This window comes from Thalassophryne amazonica, chromosome 6 (assembly GCF_902500255.1).
Source record: "Thalassophryne amazonica chromosome 6, fThaAma1.1, whole genome shotgun sequence".
In the NCBI taxonomy this organism is placed as follows: Eukaryota; Metazoa; Chordata; class Actinopteri; order Batrachoidiformes; family Batrachoididae; genus Thalassophryne; species Thalassophryne amazonica.
The window spans coordinates 86,316,099-86,332,038 of record NC_047108.1 but is presented as its reverse complement, the minus strand read 5'-3'; the positions used below and the strand labels follow the sequence as shown (position 1 = coordinate 86,332,038).

General features: G+C 42.1%; 1 protein-coding gene across 5 annotated transcripts in view; it reads left to right on the top strand.

The window, feature by feature from the left end:
- The window catches only part of rbm39b (RNA binding motif protein 39b), a 69,747-nt gene extending 55,247 nt beyond the window's left edge, over positions 1-14,500 (top strand). For all 5 annotated transcript variants that reach the window (XM_034172688.1, XM_034172687.1, XM_034172685.1 and 2 more), the window contains exons 11-15: positions 13,508-13,591; positions 13,662-13,758; positions 13,910-14,015; positions 14,115-14,193; positions 14,274-14,500. In XM_034172688.1, coding sequence (XP_034028579.1) covers positions 13,508-13,591; positions 13,662-13,758; positions 13,910-14,015; positions 14,115-14,193; positions 14,274-14,374 — 467 coding nt within the window. In that variant the 3' untranslated portion in view covers positions 14,375-14,500. The remainder of the gene's footprint in view (positions 1-13,507; positions 13,592-13,661; positions 13,759-13,909; positions 14,016-14,114; positions 14,194-14,273) is intronic.
- The last annotated feature ends 1,440 nt before the right edge of the window (positions 14,501-15,940 follow it).

The window sequence follows — 15,940 nt, the reverse complement described above, 5'->3', positions numbered from 1 at the left end:
CACTAAGGTTAGAGGTACTGTTATTATACAAACCTCAAGGAGAACGACTGGCCAGGTATGTTGTTAACCACACAAGGGCACTTCCAGTAAACTCAAAATGATTGTCCAGCCTATCGAGTAGAATATGATGATCCACGGTATCAAACGCAGCACTGAGATCTAATAGCACCAGAACTGTAGCGGTGTCCGAATCCATTGCAAGCAGAAGGTCATTCACCACTTTAGTGAGAACAGTCTCTGTGGAATGATATGGTCTAAATGCAGACTGCAGTGGCTCAAAACGATTATTCTCAGTAAGGTGGTCCACGAGCTGCCGTGAAACCACTTTCCAGATTTTTAGAGCAAAATGATAGATTTGCCTATCAGTGGTGCATTGCCTGGCAGGGGTTCTGATGGGGAAACAGATGTGCTTATCATGCTTAAAGCATGGAGACACAGTGGTACTATGGTATTCTATTGATTCTACTAGAGGCAGAGAATTTGTTATTCCTTATAAGCAGCAAGTTTACCAGATCAACATTAAGGAACAGGAATCAGTATGCATTCATTGTGCGTTGGCTAAAAGTGATGCAAGCACACAGCGACCGATCCATCGTGTTTTCTTCTGTCAATTGAATCGATGCACACCTGAAAGAATCGGTACATTCGCATTGCACACTTTTGTATCTCGATACCGATTCGTATCGATTAATCTCCATGTTGGGTATTTTCTCCTCCAAACATTCTTAAAACCTTGATAAGACAAACAGAGTCAAGAAACACCAGTGAGACAGAAAGTCAAATTTATCACGCGCGGAGTGCAGTCAGGCTGTACACCAAGGCTACACTAAAGTCTGGCTTGCTCTCCCGCTCTTTTTATTAGAGAGGCCCTCATCACATAAAAAAACTTGTCCTAAGGGTGGGGGAAGGATGACGCAAGACAAGTTTCTTCCCGTAACCTAAACACATACGTCAATAAGTGCAGCTGTAAGGAAAAACAGTTTCTTTCTTTTACTCTTATCGTCGAAGGTCAGCACATCTCATTCGTCTGTTGCAGTTATCAGCTGTTCTGCATCTGCCTGGAACACTAAGCATCACATCACAACAGTCAAAACAACCTTCAGTTCTTTTACTCCCAGTTCAGCCTGACCCCGTCATGCTTCACTCCCAGTCGTTAGCGGCTACAAAAACAAGTTGTATAATAATAATAAGTACATCCAGCTCTTCATTCCCAGTTCAGATTGACCCCAGCATGCTAAAACAAGGTTGAATAACACGTACATTCTCAGGGTTAGGTGCAAAACAGCACAACACCGTTCTCATGAGAAAGAAGACAAAGGTACAAATGTTTAACAGTGATAACATATATACAAAATCTTTAACATTCCCCTCCTGTTTATCGCCTGTTAAACATACAGTAGGCATCACCCAGCTTAGCACTTCTTTTTGAGATTTTCACTAAGAGGTTCATCATGGTATGTTCTATAGGCTTACACCCCAGAGGTGATGTCATCATTGTCACCATCATCGGTGTCTGGGTCATCATACTTCCATTGGTCTGGGTACAGGTCATGGGAGTCATCGTCCTCCTCGGTGTTGTCTTGCCCCAGGAGTGGATATGATGCTGGTCCCCCTCCTGGTCCTGGACTTATTGCTGCGGTTATCATTCTATTTACAAGGCCTCGGAGACATGGAATACAACAACATCCACACAATGTTAGAATTGCAGCAAATACTGCTATAGACACTAATAGTGAAGAAATCAAAGACCTCCATTTTCCCATCCCTTCCAGCCACCAATCCCAGCCTTCGGTGTTTACTCCACTGTGCTCTTTCATCTTCCTGTTCAACGTCCTCAGCCCGTCAATGGCTTGAGTGAGACTGCCATCTGCAGCTGTGTTGTTGGGAATGAATGTGCAGCATTGTTCTCCGAACATGGCACAAACACCTCCTTTCTCCGCCAACAACATATCCAGAGCAATACAATTCTGGAAGGCCATAAGGGACGTGGCTTCTAACTGTGAATGGACAGCCTTAAGTCCTTCCTCAGTCCAATTTCCTAATTTCTGTACATTGTAGTGGATGTAGTTTATTCTGTCCACATTTTTATTAATTGAACACCACCAACAGATGGAAGATTCGAATCCAGCTGCTATTTGATCAACCAGTTTATACTCGTCAGGCACTCCTCTGGGGACTCCTATTGTGTCAATATATGTTGGATTTCCTACTCCTTTCCACTCTCTTTTTACTCTATGTCTGGCTATGCCTTTCTGCCAATCTTCAGGAATAAGAGAGGCTGCATATGTCGTAACGTCTTCAGGGGTCATGGGTATAGCTTTAACTGGTAACAATAATGATATTAATGCACAATAACCTGACACATTTCGTGGCAGTCTGTCAAAGATTCTGTTATCACCACACCACCACCATACGTCACTCCTACCGACAGGTTTGAATGTGGGAGTACTATGGACCACATTCTTACACCAGGCAGTGTGGTTTAAGCTACCCAAAGTCTTACTTGTCCCTGTCAAGTGTACACATGTATGGTTAGCATGCCCAACTTTGCTTGAAAATAAAGGTTTGATCTTAGTCAATTTGGTCAATGGATAGATCTTGTCCCACTTAGAACAATTGTTGTTTGCCGCAATGTATGTCTGTGTCATAACAGTCAGCAGACAGTCTTTGGGTAATGCTGCCGGTATTACCTGTAATATAGGTCTGGGTCCCATACATACAACACAGTCCTTCTTTGCTGCTAGTCCTGCTTGTTCTGCCATTAAAAGCCAATTGTTATTTTGTCCACTAATTCCTGTAGTTACTAGGAACCAGTCATCTGCCTTCATGTCTTTTGTGCCTTGTACGGACATCCCCTTTGCTTGTATGGACACCCCCTTTGACGTACTTAATTCTGTCAATATTGGTTGCTGTACTCTATCTGTTTCACAGAGGAAAAAATGGAAATACAGATCTTTTCCTGGTTTGTATACCCAAAGGAGGAACAACCAACAGTCTCCCTCTATATCAGATGGGAATATGGTTCCTTTTTCTGTGGTATTCACCACTATAAACAGCTTATCTGTTTGATGCATTTTGAGAATTTGACTCTGGTACTTAGCCCACTCGGTTTGTGCCCATCTTGGTGTCCATCTACTCCATTCATCGGCTACCAACGTTTCCCATCTCTTATCTTGTTGATCATTAGTCATATACCATGAGAAACTATTTCCGTAATTAGTCCCTCTGTCACCATCCCTTATTCCATGGGTAAGAGCACTATATGGTACAGAGATGACCACAGAAGCATTTCTAGGAATGCAGGCTTGTACACCAAATCGGTACGCATTGTTCCTATCACAGCTATGTACTGTGGCATTTATTATCGGACTGGGGTCTTCATTACTTCTTTTTGGTCTCTGCAATCTGCGGAGGTGATCCTTATCATCATGTCCCGTGCTCATGGCTTTTAACAATAAGCCCAATCCGAAAAGGAAAAGTAGCATAACAAGGACTGTCCATGGGGTCCAGAAACCCTCGTTCTTTTGTTTTTTTTTCTTTCGCCATTTCTGCACACTACAGCACACCTATGTTCAGAACAGTGGCTTCTTAATGTCTTCTGCTAGCTTTCGTGTCTAACCTGGATCTTAACACCAAGCTCACACACTATTACTAGTCTTGTCCTACTGTTTTTACTGTTTGTCTGTGTCTGCAGAAATGACTTTCTTACAGTGAGTTAAATGAATCCATGTACTTCTTTCCCCAATTTTCAAGGCTGTGGGTGTTGTGAGTAGTACTTGATGGGGCCCTTCCCATTTAGGTGAATGCCAGTGTTTTCTCTTGATGCTTCTTATCAACACCCAGTCTCCAGGTACCACTTTAGGGTCCTCCTGTGGAGAAATGGGATCATCAGTGTTTGGAACTCTCCCTCGTTGTCCTTCTAACATTTTTCTCATGTAATCCGCCAAATTGGCTTCCTCAGGTACATCCCAAATTTGCCCATAATATGGCAATCGATATTTTCTGCCGAACAATGTTTCATACGGTGTCAACCCCATGGTACTAGTTATGTTTATATACATTTTTACCAAATCTACACAATGTGTCCATGGTCTGCCTGTTTCCTCCATTGTCTTTCTAAGTCTGTTTTTTACTGTTCCATTCATCCTTTCCACTAATCCGGCACTTTGTGGATGATAAGCACAATGATTTTTGAGATTGACCTGTAGCGCTTCTCCTACGTATTGCACTATTGTATTAACAAAATGCGCTCCATTATCTGAATAAACTGTTTCTGGTATTCCAAATCGTGGAATGATGTCTTTGCACAATGCCTTAGCCACTGTAAGTGCATCTGCATGTTTTGTAGGGAACAATTCTACCCATTTTGAGAAGGCATCAATTATGACTAAACAAAATTCCTTCCCTTCATGTTTACTCAGCTGTATATAATCCATATGAATCACTTGAAAGGGATATTGTGGTGTTGGAAATCTGCCTCTTTGGGGTCTCAAATTGCCTTGTGAGTTGTGTTTTGCACATGTCATGCATGCTCTACAATGCTGTTTTGCATATGCATCGAACCCATAAAGACAAAAAATAGATTGCAATTGCGATATCATACCCCCTGATGAGACATGCGTCACGCCATGGCTCATAATAGCCGCCCATTTAAACATATTTCTTGGCAATATGGGTTTCTTCTGTGGTCACACGTACAAATCATTTGCATATGTAGCTCCTTTAGTTATCCACATTTGTTTTTCTCTTTCAGTTGCCTGCTGTTGCATGTCAGCAAGCAGTGTACGACCTAAATGCAAATCTGGAGTGGTTTCCTGTACAACAAAAATAGAAGAAGCTGCTGCTGCCTCTTTTGCTGCTCTGTCAGCAAAATCATTTCCTTTTGAAACACTGTCAGAGCCTTTGGTGTGAGCCGCACATTTGCATATAGCAGTATGTTGAGGCAATTTCACAGCTTGCAGTAGTGCAGTTAGGAGAGTGGCATGAGTCACCGGCCTTCCAGATGATGTCACCATTCCACGCTCTTCCCACAGTTTTGCAAACACATGCACTGTGCTGAAAGCGTACTGGGTGTCTGTATAAATTGATACAGCCGTACCTTTAAACAGATAGCAAGCTGCAGTTAAAGCAACTAATTCAGCTGCTTGTGCTGAAAATGACGATGGCAATGAAGCAGAATCCAATACTTCTGAATTTGTGACAACAGCATATCCAGATTGTGGTTGTCCATAAGCATTTTTAGTGGAAGAACCATCCACATACACAATTGTACTGTTTGGGATGAGTGTGTCCCGGAGGTCCGGGCGTGCTTTCGTACAGACTGTAGCTACATCAAGACAATTGTGCGGCTCACCATCCTCAGGTAAAGGTATCAATGTGGACGGGTTCAATGTTGTACATCGCTCTACCGTAAGGTGTGGTTGTGATAATAGCAAGGACATGCACGAAAGATGTCTTGCTGGGGACAAAAGGCTCATGTTTGTCTGCAACAGAAGTGCAGAAACTGCATGTGGAACTTTCAGTGTCAACTGATGGAATAGAACAACATTACTGCTACTTTGAACAGCCATAGAGGCTGCAACAACAGCCTGTACGCATGGTGGTAAAGCACTTGCTACTGCATCCAATTTAGATGAGTAGTAGGCAACTGGCCTCAATTTTGAGCCATACACTTGAACCAAAACACTAGTCATGAACTTATTCTTACAATCAACTGTTTGAATGAATGGTTTACTATAATCTGGTAGTGCCAAAACTGTGGATGACACTAATGTTTGTTTTACTTTTACAAAAGCTTCCTCAGCATCTTTGTTCCATTCCAACACGGTTGACATTGAAATATCATCCTTGTACATCAAATCAGAAAGTGGACTAGTCAATTCTGCATAGCAGGGAATCCATGCCCTGCAGTAATTAGTCAGTCCAAGAAATTACATCATCTGCTTTTTGGTTTGTGGTTTTGGAGCGTGCAAAATTGCTTCCTTCCTGTCAGACAGGATCGTGCGCCCAGTGGCTGGTAATTCATGTCCTAAATATTTTACTTTATCCCTACACAACTGAACTTTGTTTTTACTCACTTTGTGGCCATTATCAAATAAGAAACATAATAATGCTACTGTGTCAGTTATGCAGTTTTCTCGTGTGTCAGAGGCAATCAAAATGTCATCAACATACACTAATAGTTGGCTATCTGCCGGTGGAACGAAATTGGCTAAACATGCTGACATGACTTGAGAATAAATAGTTGGACTTTCTGCGTAACCCTGCGGTAATCTGGTGAATGTATATCGTTGTCCTTTAAAGGTAAAAGCAAACCAGAATTGACTATCTGGGTGTACTGGCACAGAGAAAAATGCATTACTTATGTCAATTACTGAGAAACTATTAGAATTTGGTCTCAGCGAATTTAACAGGGTGTGTGGATCTGGAACGCATGGTGCTCTTTTAATCACAGCAGCATTTACTGCCTGCAGATCTTGAATCATTCTCCACCCCACTGAGGGCGGAGCCTTTTTCACAGGAAATATGGGTGTGTTACATGGTGAATCTGGACATGGCACTATTACTCCTGCTGCTAATAAATCCTCTATTACTGGCCTGATTCCTTCAATTGCATCAGGTTTCAATGGATACTGTCTTACACATGGTCTGTATTCTGTTTTTGGTCGTATAACTACAGGTTGTGCATTTTTTATCAGTCCTACGTCTGAAGGACCTGTTGTCCACAATCCTGATGGTACCGAAGAGAGAAAATCATCTTCAGGACTCAACTGAAACACTCAGGACTGTGAAGTGGACACATCAATGTGTGTTCCAGCTGTCAGCACCAATGAGACATTAACTGGCACTTTATACAATTTAGTTGATGGGCTGAACTCCGTTCGTGGTCCAACTTTGCTCCAATCAGTGGCTGACAAAGCTGTTATGACTGTCAGTCCCAATTCTTGCCATTCTGTCAAATATGGCTTACAAAGTGACACATGTAATGGCATACCTGTGAATCTCAATGTTAACACATCTTCAGTGGCACCTGTTACTGTTATGACAGCTGTTGAGTTGCCATCATGAATCAAATCGGTCATTGTCAGCTTCACAGGTGAAACGTTTTTCAATTTGTTTTCATAGTCACCATCTGGACCTGGAGGATCTTTATGCCACATTGTGACATGCAGGTCAGGTGGTGACATCTTTTGTTCAGGATTTTTTAGTAGGGCTGTCGCTTGCAAGACGACATCTTTACCCCATCCTGCAGCATCTTCTTCTGAAATGTCAAATGTATAGTAATAGTGGAATGTGGGGTCATCGCTTTCTTCTCTTACCATGTTAACGCCTCCTGTGCGTTCAACAACTAATTTCCCTTGTTCCACAATTATGGACAAGCCCAATGCAGTCAATCCGTCTCGTCCTAAAAGGTTAACTGGACATTGTGGCATGTTCAACACTGACATAGTACATGTCAGGCCAAATGGATCTGTCAACGTTATGGGTTTAGTGATAGGGACGTCTGATGTTTGTCCATTTGCAGAGCGAACCCTAAAAATTTCGTTGCTTAATTGATGGACAGGTATGTTGTCATTACATGTGGTTCTACATGCTCCTGTATCACAAAGGAATGTCACTGGTCGTCTATTTACCAACAAAGTCACTTCTGGTTTTGGTACCGGATTTCCCAGTAAGGCACACAGATCCATATCACAATCAGACTGCCTATCTGATGTGGAATCATAGATTATGGATTCTAGTCATTGTGGATACTGTGGCTGCGGAGGATTATTCCGTTGTGGAATTCCTCCTGCTGCTCCATCAGTAGGTGGATTCGGACAATTTCTATACATATGTCCCTCTCTTCCACAGTTCCAACAAATCAGGGGACCACGCCCTCCCTGTCTGTGCTGCTGTTGTGGTTGCCATGGTCCTTGACGTTGTGGCTGTCCACCTTGTCTATTTTGCCATGGCTTTTGGGGGCGTTTGCACTGCTTCTGCTGTCTTAAGTTACCCTGTTGGTAATATATTTCATCATCTCCGTGTGCTACATACACTCCTTTGTTGCTGTTTCCTGTCTTTTTCCTGCTTTAAGACTTCTTCTGCATGACAACAGTGGGTGTGTGTTTCTTCCAATGTGCCTATTGGCAGTCCAATCCAATGTTTCTGTATCCAAGCTTTTATATCCTTGTTGGAATGTTGGATCAGAGCGTTTTTCAATTGTTGTTCATACACAGGTGTTCCTGGCAATATGCCACTGTGGACCCTAAATACACTCTCAAATCTGCATCTAAACTCTGTCCATGGTTCTCCTTCTTTCTGTGTTGTCCTGGTAATTTCAGTGTAATTTATTTTTGGTCCTAACACACCTTTTGCTCGTGTAATCATAGCTTTCACTCGTGTTTGCAAGACTGGATCATCATGTGGCAACGGTACGCCATCCTGGTCTGCAGGATTCCAGTCTCCGCGTATCTGACTCCATTTAGGGCCACATGCTTTCATCCACACCTGTTGGACTTCAGGTCCACTAAGGTGGTAAGAACTTGTAATGTTTTCTATATCCTGCATAAATCCCTCAATATCGACATGTGGCGATGGTATCATGTCGACTGCTGCTTTGATATCATCAGCATTCCATGTTCGATATACGAGCATGGTTGATCGATGTCCTGCTGTTCCTGCACGAGGATTTGGTACTTCTATCATAGGATAGGCACCTCCCTGGTCACTGTGTTCCACCATGGGAGGGGCTGTAGGCACTTTCGCTTGACTGCGTGTTTGTGGTTTTTCTGGTTTTTCACTTTTTACCTTTAGGTTTTACTGCTAAATCATACTGTGGTGGCGGTACATCGTCATCCTCTGGTAGAGGAGATAAAGGTGTTGTTGTCACCGACGATCCAGCCGGCGGTGGTTGTTGAGGCTGTTCTGATTCTCTGTGCTGAATTATCACATCTTCTTCTGCCTTACCTACAGCTTTCTTTTTCCTTGCTTTCTCTAATCGTCGCTTCTCTGCTCCCTTCCGTCTGTTCTCTGCTTCCTCCTCCCAAAATGCCATTAAATCTGCCCCTACTTTCTGCATCTTTTTCTCATCACCTTTATGTTCCTGTTCTAACTCCTTCTTTAGCTTCTGTATACTGATCAGGTTCAGTCGTCCGTCAAAGTCATGTTTATTTATCCAGGTCTCCAATTTCTTTGTTGCTTTTGGATTTTTTGCTTCCATAAATTTCCAGTCGTCAGTTGATAAATTTTCCTTATTTTTAGACGTCTTACCCCCCATTTTTATTATCCCTTGTTATAATTTGGACTTCAGACGGGGGCACACCTAGGGTGTTCTAAATCTGAAGTTTTCACACTTTCTTTGGACGTGACAATTTGCCGTCGTGTGGTTGATTCCTTTCACCTCCCTGTAGGAAGCGGAATCACTTGCCTCCGCATCCACACACGGTTGTCACTAACGTCCAAAGTATTACACTTTCACACAGTTATTCTATTTACACTTACACAAAACACTATTTACACATAAAAACACTTTTTAATAACCGTACGCGTATTCTTAGGCCAGGGGAGCTCGCCCTCCCGTGAAATTTAACTAATGTCCTGCATTAGGGGACTCCGCCATCCCTGCCAGATTTAACTGCCTTTTTACAGTGCACGTATTTCTACCCGGGATTTCCTTTACGTATTAAAACAGAGGAGTCCGTACCCTCCTTCGGAATTTAACTACATGCGTCCCTCGCAACCGTAGAGGAGTCCGCCCTCCTCGCGGATTTTAACTGCTTTACATTAACAGACGATTCCACGCCATCGCTTATGGAGTTTAACTGTTCTATGTGATCTGATCACCACTCACTCAGTACTGTTACAAAGAAATTCTACTCACTGACTCGACCTCCTGTCTGTCTTCTTCGGGAAAATCTCGTCAACCAGACGATGCCAACGGTGGTCGACAATTGCAGACACGATCAATCGATCGGACCTTGGCCAAGGATTTACGTCTGGACTTGACGACCTCCGCCGGACACCTCCGGTATTGTTGAGATCCCGGACGTAGCCCCCAGTCAATGTTGGGTATTTTCTCCTCCAAACATTCTTAAAACCTTGATAAGACAGAGTCAAGAAACACCAGTGAGACAGAAAGTCAAATTTATCACGCGCGGAGTGCAGTCAGGCTGTACACCAAGGCTACACTAAAGTCTGGCTTGCTCTCCCACTCTTTTTATTAGAGAGGCCCTCATCACATAAAAAAACTTGTCCTAAGGGTGGGGGAAGGATGACGCAAGACAAGTTTCTTCCCGTAACCTAAACACATACGTCAATAAGTGCAGCTGTAAGGAAAAACAGTTTCTTTCTTTTACTCTTATCGTCGAAGGTCAGCACATCTCGTTCGTCTGTTGCAGTTATCAGCTGTTCTGCATCTGCCTGGAACACTAAGCATCACATCACAACAGTCAAAACAACCTTCAGTTCTTTTACTCCCAGTTCAGCCTGACCCCGTCATGCTTCACTCCCAGTCGTTAGCGGCTACAAAAACAAGTTGTATAATAATAATAATAAGTACATCCAGCTCTTCATTCCCAGTTCAGATTGACCCCAGCATGCTAAAACAAGGTTGAATAACACGTACATTCTCAGGGTTAGGTGCAAAACAGCACAACACCGTTCTCATGAGAAAGAAGACAAAGGTACAAATGTTTAACAGTGATAACATATATACAAAATCTTTAACACTCCACATCCCAAGTGCACTCTGCCATGCAGGAGAGTAAACTCGTCTCAAACTCGTACACTGTGCGCGGCTTCGTGCACGTGCGCGAAATGTTCAAAATCTCCATCACGCATTAATTACATGAACTTCAAGTGAATATTGTGCACACAGTTCAAAAACACAACATGCGAGTGATTATGTTAGCGCACCACAACAAAGCGCAGCTTGTCTGAATGATTATAACGAGATGTTAAATCTGTCATAAACATACTTCTACAGCTGCACACAAGAAGGAAAGAACATGCAACTGTTTTACCAAGCTATTAGATGGTTCCAAATGCCTTCTCCACCTCATTAAGCGCATGAGAGAGGGGGGGAAAAAAGTGGTAGCTGGAGCAGTCCTCCGTGATTCCGGAAGCAATTAGAGGCGCTTTCAACAGCCAACTCTGAGAGAAAATGATTAATCAGCTATAAAATAATTATTTTATACAACCCCTGGCAAAAATTATGGAATCACCGGCCTCGGAGGATGTTCATTCAGTTATTTAACTTTGTACAAAAAAAGCAGATCACAGACATGATACAAAACTAAAGTAATTTCAAATGGCAACTTTCTGGCTTTAAGAAACACTGTAAGAAATCAGGAAAAAAAATTGTGGCAGTCAGTAACGGTTACTTTTTTAGACCAAGCAGAGGGAAAAAAATATGGAATCACTCAATTCTGAGGAAAAAATTATGGAATCATGAAAAACAACGCTCCAACACATCACTAGTATTTTGTTGCACCACCTCTGGCTTTTATAACAGCTTGGACATGGGCATGGACTTAATGAGTGACAAACAGTACTCTTCATCAATATGGCTCCAACTTTCTCTGATTGCTGTTGCCAGATCAGCTTTGCAGGTTGGAGCCTTGTCATGGACCATTTTCTTCAACTTCCACCAAGATTTTCAATATTAAGATCCAGACTATTTGCAGGCCATGACATTGACCCTATGTGTCTTTTTGCAAGGAATATTTTCACAGTTTTTGCTCTATGGCAAGATGCATTATCATCTTGAGAAATGATTTCATCATCCCCAAACATCCTTTCAATTGATGGGATAAGAAAAGTGTCCAAAATATCAACGTAAACTTGTGCATTTATTGATGATGTAATGACAGCCATAGTGCCTTTACCTGACATGCAGCCCCATATCATCAATGACTGTGGAAATTTACATGTTCTTTTCAGACAGTCATCTTTATAAATCTCATTGGAACGGCACCAAACAAAAGTTCCAGCATCATCACCTTGCCCAATGCAGATTCGAGATTCATCACTGAATATGACTTTCATCCAGTCATCCACAGTCCACGATTGCTTTTCCTTAGCCCATTGTAACCTTGTTTTTTTCTGTTTAGGTGTTAATGATGCCTTTCGTTTAGCTTTTCTGTATGTAAATCCCATTTCCTTTAGGCAGTTTCTTACAGTTTGGTCACAGATGTTGACTCCAGATTCCTCCCATTCGTTCCTCATTTGTTGTGCATTTTCGATTTTTGAGACATATTGCTTTAAGTTTTCTGTCTTGACGCTTTGATGTCTTCCTTGGTCTACCAGTATGTTTGCCTTTAACAACCTTCCCATGTTTGTATTTGGTCCAGAGTTTAGACACAACTGACTGTGAACAACCAACATCTTTTGCAACATTGCGTGATTTATCCTCTTTTAAGAGTTTGATAATCCTCTCCTTTGTTTCAATTGATATCTCTCGTGTTGGAGCCATGATTCATGTCAGTCCACTTGGTGCAACAGCTCTCCAAGGTGTGATCACTCCTTTTTAGATGCAGACTAATGAGCAGATCTGATTTGATGCAGGTGTTAGTTTTGGGGATGAAAATTTACAGGGTGATTCCATAATTTATTCCTCAGAATTGAGTGGGTCCATATTTTTTTCCCTCTGCTTGGTCTAAAGTAACGTTACTGACTGCCACAATTTTTTTTTTTCCTGATTTCTTATAGTGTTTCTTAAAGCCAGATAGTTGCCATTTGAAATGACTTTAGTTTTGTGTCATGTCTGTGATCTTTTTTTCTACAAAATTAAACAACTGAATGAACATCCTCCGAGGCCGGTGATTCCATAATTTTTGCCAGGGGTTGTGTATATACAGCATCCAGCTGGTAACACAGCGGTGGGATTGTCACGATGAAGTGCGTGCAAGTACACGGAACAAAGTTGTGCAACTTAAATTACCTTTCTGGAGGCTGTCTGTGCCTTTACAGATCTATGCTCAAACACACGATAGGTTGACCCCTCGCCCCCTCCTACAGACAGAAGCAACAAAACGTTTTGAATGCTCAAGTTGAAAATGGAGAAAGATTTTATCATTCAAAAGATTTTAGTCTAGTCTTTTTAGAACACTGGCATAGCGTCATTGTCTCGTTTTCATCATAGGAAAAAAATTATAGTTGATGAATGTATTTCGTCTTCTCGTCTGACGAAATTAACACTACTCCATTAGAAACCTTATGTCAGATGACACAGAAGGTGTTAGTGTGTTTCTGCTTTGATTGTAGCAGTGTGTCGCCAGTTGTTGGCCAATCAGCTGGTGAAAGCAGTTGATACACAATAGACGTGCTTAAATCTGTAAAAGCTGCAGCTTTCAGGACTGATTGTGTGGTGTTTGCGCAAGTTGGAATTAGCATTTCAGGTGATGTTGTGGTTTAAACTTCCTACTTGTACTTCAGATGCACCATTCCCAGTCCTTAAATGTCCTTCCATAAATTAGTTCACTCAGTCATGGAGCAACCTGTGAAATGTGTGATTTACTGTTGGCAGGAACGGGCCTGAAGATTCCCCCCGCTGCCCAGCAGGCTCTACAGATGACTGGTTCCATATCGTTTGGAAATATGGCAGCTCCAAGTGAGATTTTGGACAATTTTCAGGTTTCCTCAGGATGTTGGGCAGTTTAATAACATGTTGTTCTTTCCAGGTGTTCCAACTCCAGCTCCAAGTCAAGCCCTGAACCTGCCGTCACAGCCGCTGGCTACACACTGTCTTCAGCTGTCCAACCTTTTCAACCCACAATCGTAAGAAGCTGCTAATCATTTTGTTAGTGAAGGCGGTATTTGTTGTTGGACCCACACTTTATTTAATGATGCTTTTAATGCGGATTACCTGTTTAATGACATATAACGAAGCTGTAAAAGCACTGGCAGTAAGATTGAGCATGTTTTCCAGGGAAAACGATCCATCCTGGGCTATTGAGATCCAAGATGATGTCATTGAAGAGTGCAACAAGCACGGGGGAGTTGTGCACATTTACGTCGACAAGAATTCCACTCAAGTAAAGCATCTGTTCAGATACATCGATTATGTCAGTATTTGAGTGGAAATTTATTTGTGATGAGAATGTCTTCACTGTCCCGTATCATTGCTCATGCAGGGTAACGTGTACGTCAAGTGTCCCTCCATACCAGCAGCTATGGCAACCGTAAATGCACTGCATGGACGCTGGTTTGCAGGTATGCACAGGTGTCATTTCAGAATAGATTTGTGAGGAAATGTGGAGAATTTGCAGTGAACATTTTTGTTTCTCTTCTAGGCAAAATGATAACGGCTGCCTATGTTCCTTTACCAACCTACCACAACCTCTTCCCAGATTCGGTAACAGCAAAGCACCTCCTGATGCCGTCACGTCGATAGTCTGACACCTGCTCAATATGAAAAGAATCTGTGTACATACATTTTGTTTGAATTGTCATTGGAAAATGATACATTGAGGTTAGTTACCTGTGTGTAATAAAAGTTGATTGAGTTCATGTGTTCAGCCACAAGTAAAGCAGTTTTTTTTTTTTTTTTTTTTTTCCTCCCCATTTTTGGGGGGGGGGGGGGGGGGGGATGGATTTGTTGTAAACTACCATGTAATCTGCAGGTATCTATGGTCTGTTTTAAAGTGTCTTACTTGCTTGTTGAATCAGAAGTCAGATCCAGAAAGAATACATTAAAATTACAAAATGATCTGGTACATCTTCAGTGCCAGAAATGTTCAATGTTCCTTTAAACAGTTAGAGCTGTAGTTTCATTTTGTATGAAGGGTCATAATAAAACTTTAGTGAATAAGTTTCAGAATTGTCTGTCTATTGGTTCACTTCTCAAATTAAGCTTGAATGTCGTTGGCCTCTGTTAGTCCAAGTCGATTAAAATTTGAAGCCAAATTGGTTTAAGTGCACTTGTGGCCCATGTTCAGGGAAGTTGTAATTCTAACATGTTTTTCTGCAGCTGGATACACTTTCTGACTTTACACCTCTTACCCTACAAGAACTGATGAGGTTATGGAATAAAGGTTATGTAACTTCAAGACATATGTCTTGAAGTTTTATACCCTGGACACCAGAAATACTAAACATGGCGTGGCAGGTTTAGAAATCCAAAAACAAGTTTGAAATGCCTCACCCCGGGGAGGAGTAATAATGAGGTGTTTAACAGGCTCACATCGTTAAATGGGTGGTTGGCGCAATTTTGTAGACAGTAAGGCTTTAGCTTTAACTGGCCTTCGTTCTAGGGCTGCCATGGCTTGCGGATGTCGGACGGCCTCCACCCTACTGGGGGAGGCGCCACCATCTTGTCTGCGAGCATAGAGCTCTACAGGGAGGGTAACATTAGGAATTTACAGCAGGCCACGGAGGTGATTACAGACCCCACAAGGCTAATGACAAATGTGGGTGTGGAATCCATTAGCTTAGCGGGGAAATTAGTGCAGAAAATCCACTATGGTGATAGTGCCGGTTATCTGCCAGGGAGGGAAATTCAAGTTGAGCCTGTGGCCTGCTTCCATAGACATACCGATAAAAATCATACAGGGATATGCTTTGCAAACTTAATACCTGTTACTACACTGGATGAAGTTGAAATTGAGATGGCCCAATGGTTGTTCAGCAATATCTAAGATTTTGTCTGCAACCTACAACTCGTGTGGAATGTCTCAAAAGTAAACCTACTTCTAGGCATCTTATACAGTAGTGTTCAGAATAATAGTAGTGCTATGTGACTAGAAAGATTAATCCAGGTTTTGAGTATATTTTTTTATTGTTACATGGGGAACAAGGTACCAGTAGATTCAGTCTCACAAATCCAGCAAGACCAAGCATTCATGATACGCACACTCTTAAGGCTGTGAAATTGGGCTATTAGTATAAATAAATAAAAGTGGGTGTTCACAATAATACAACCCCTGGCAATAATTATGGAATCACTGGCCTCGGAGGATGT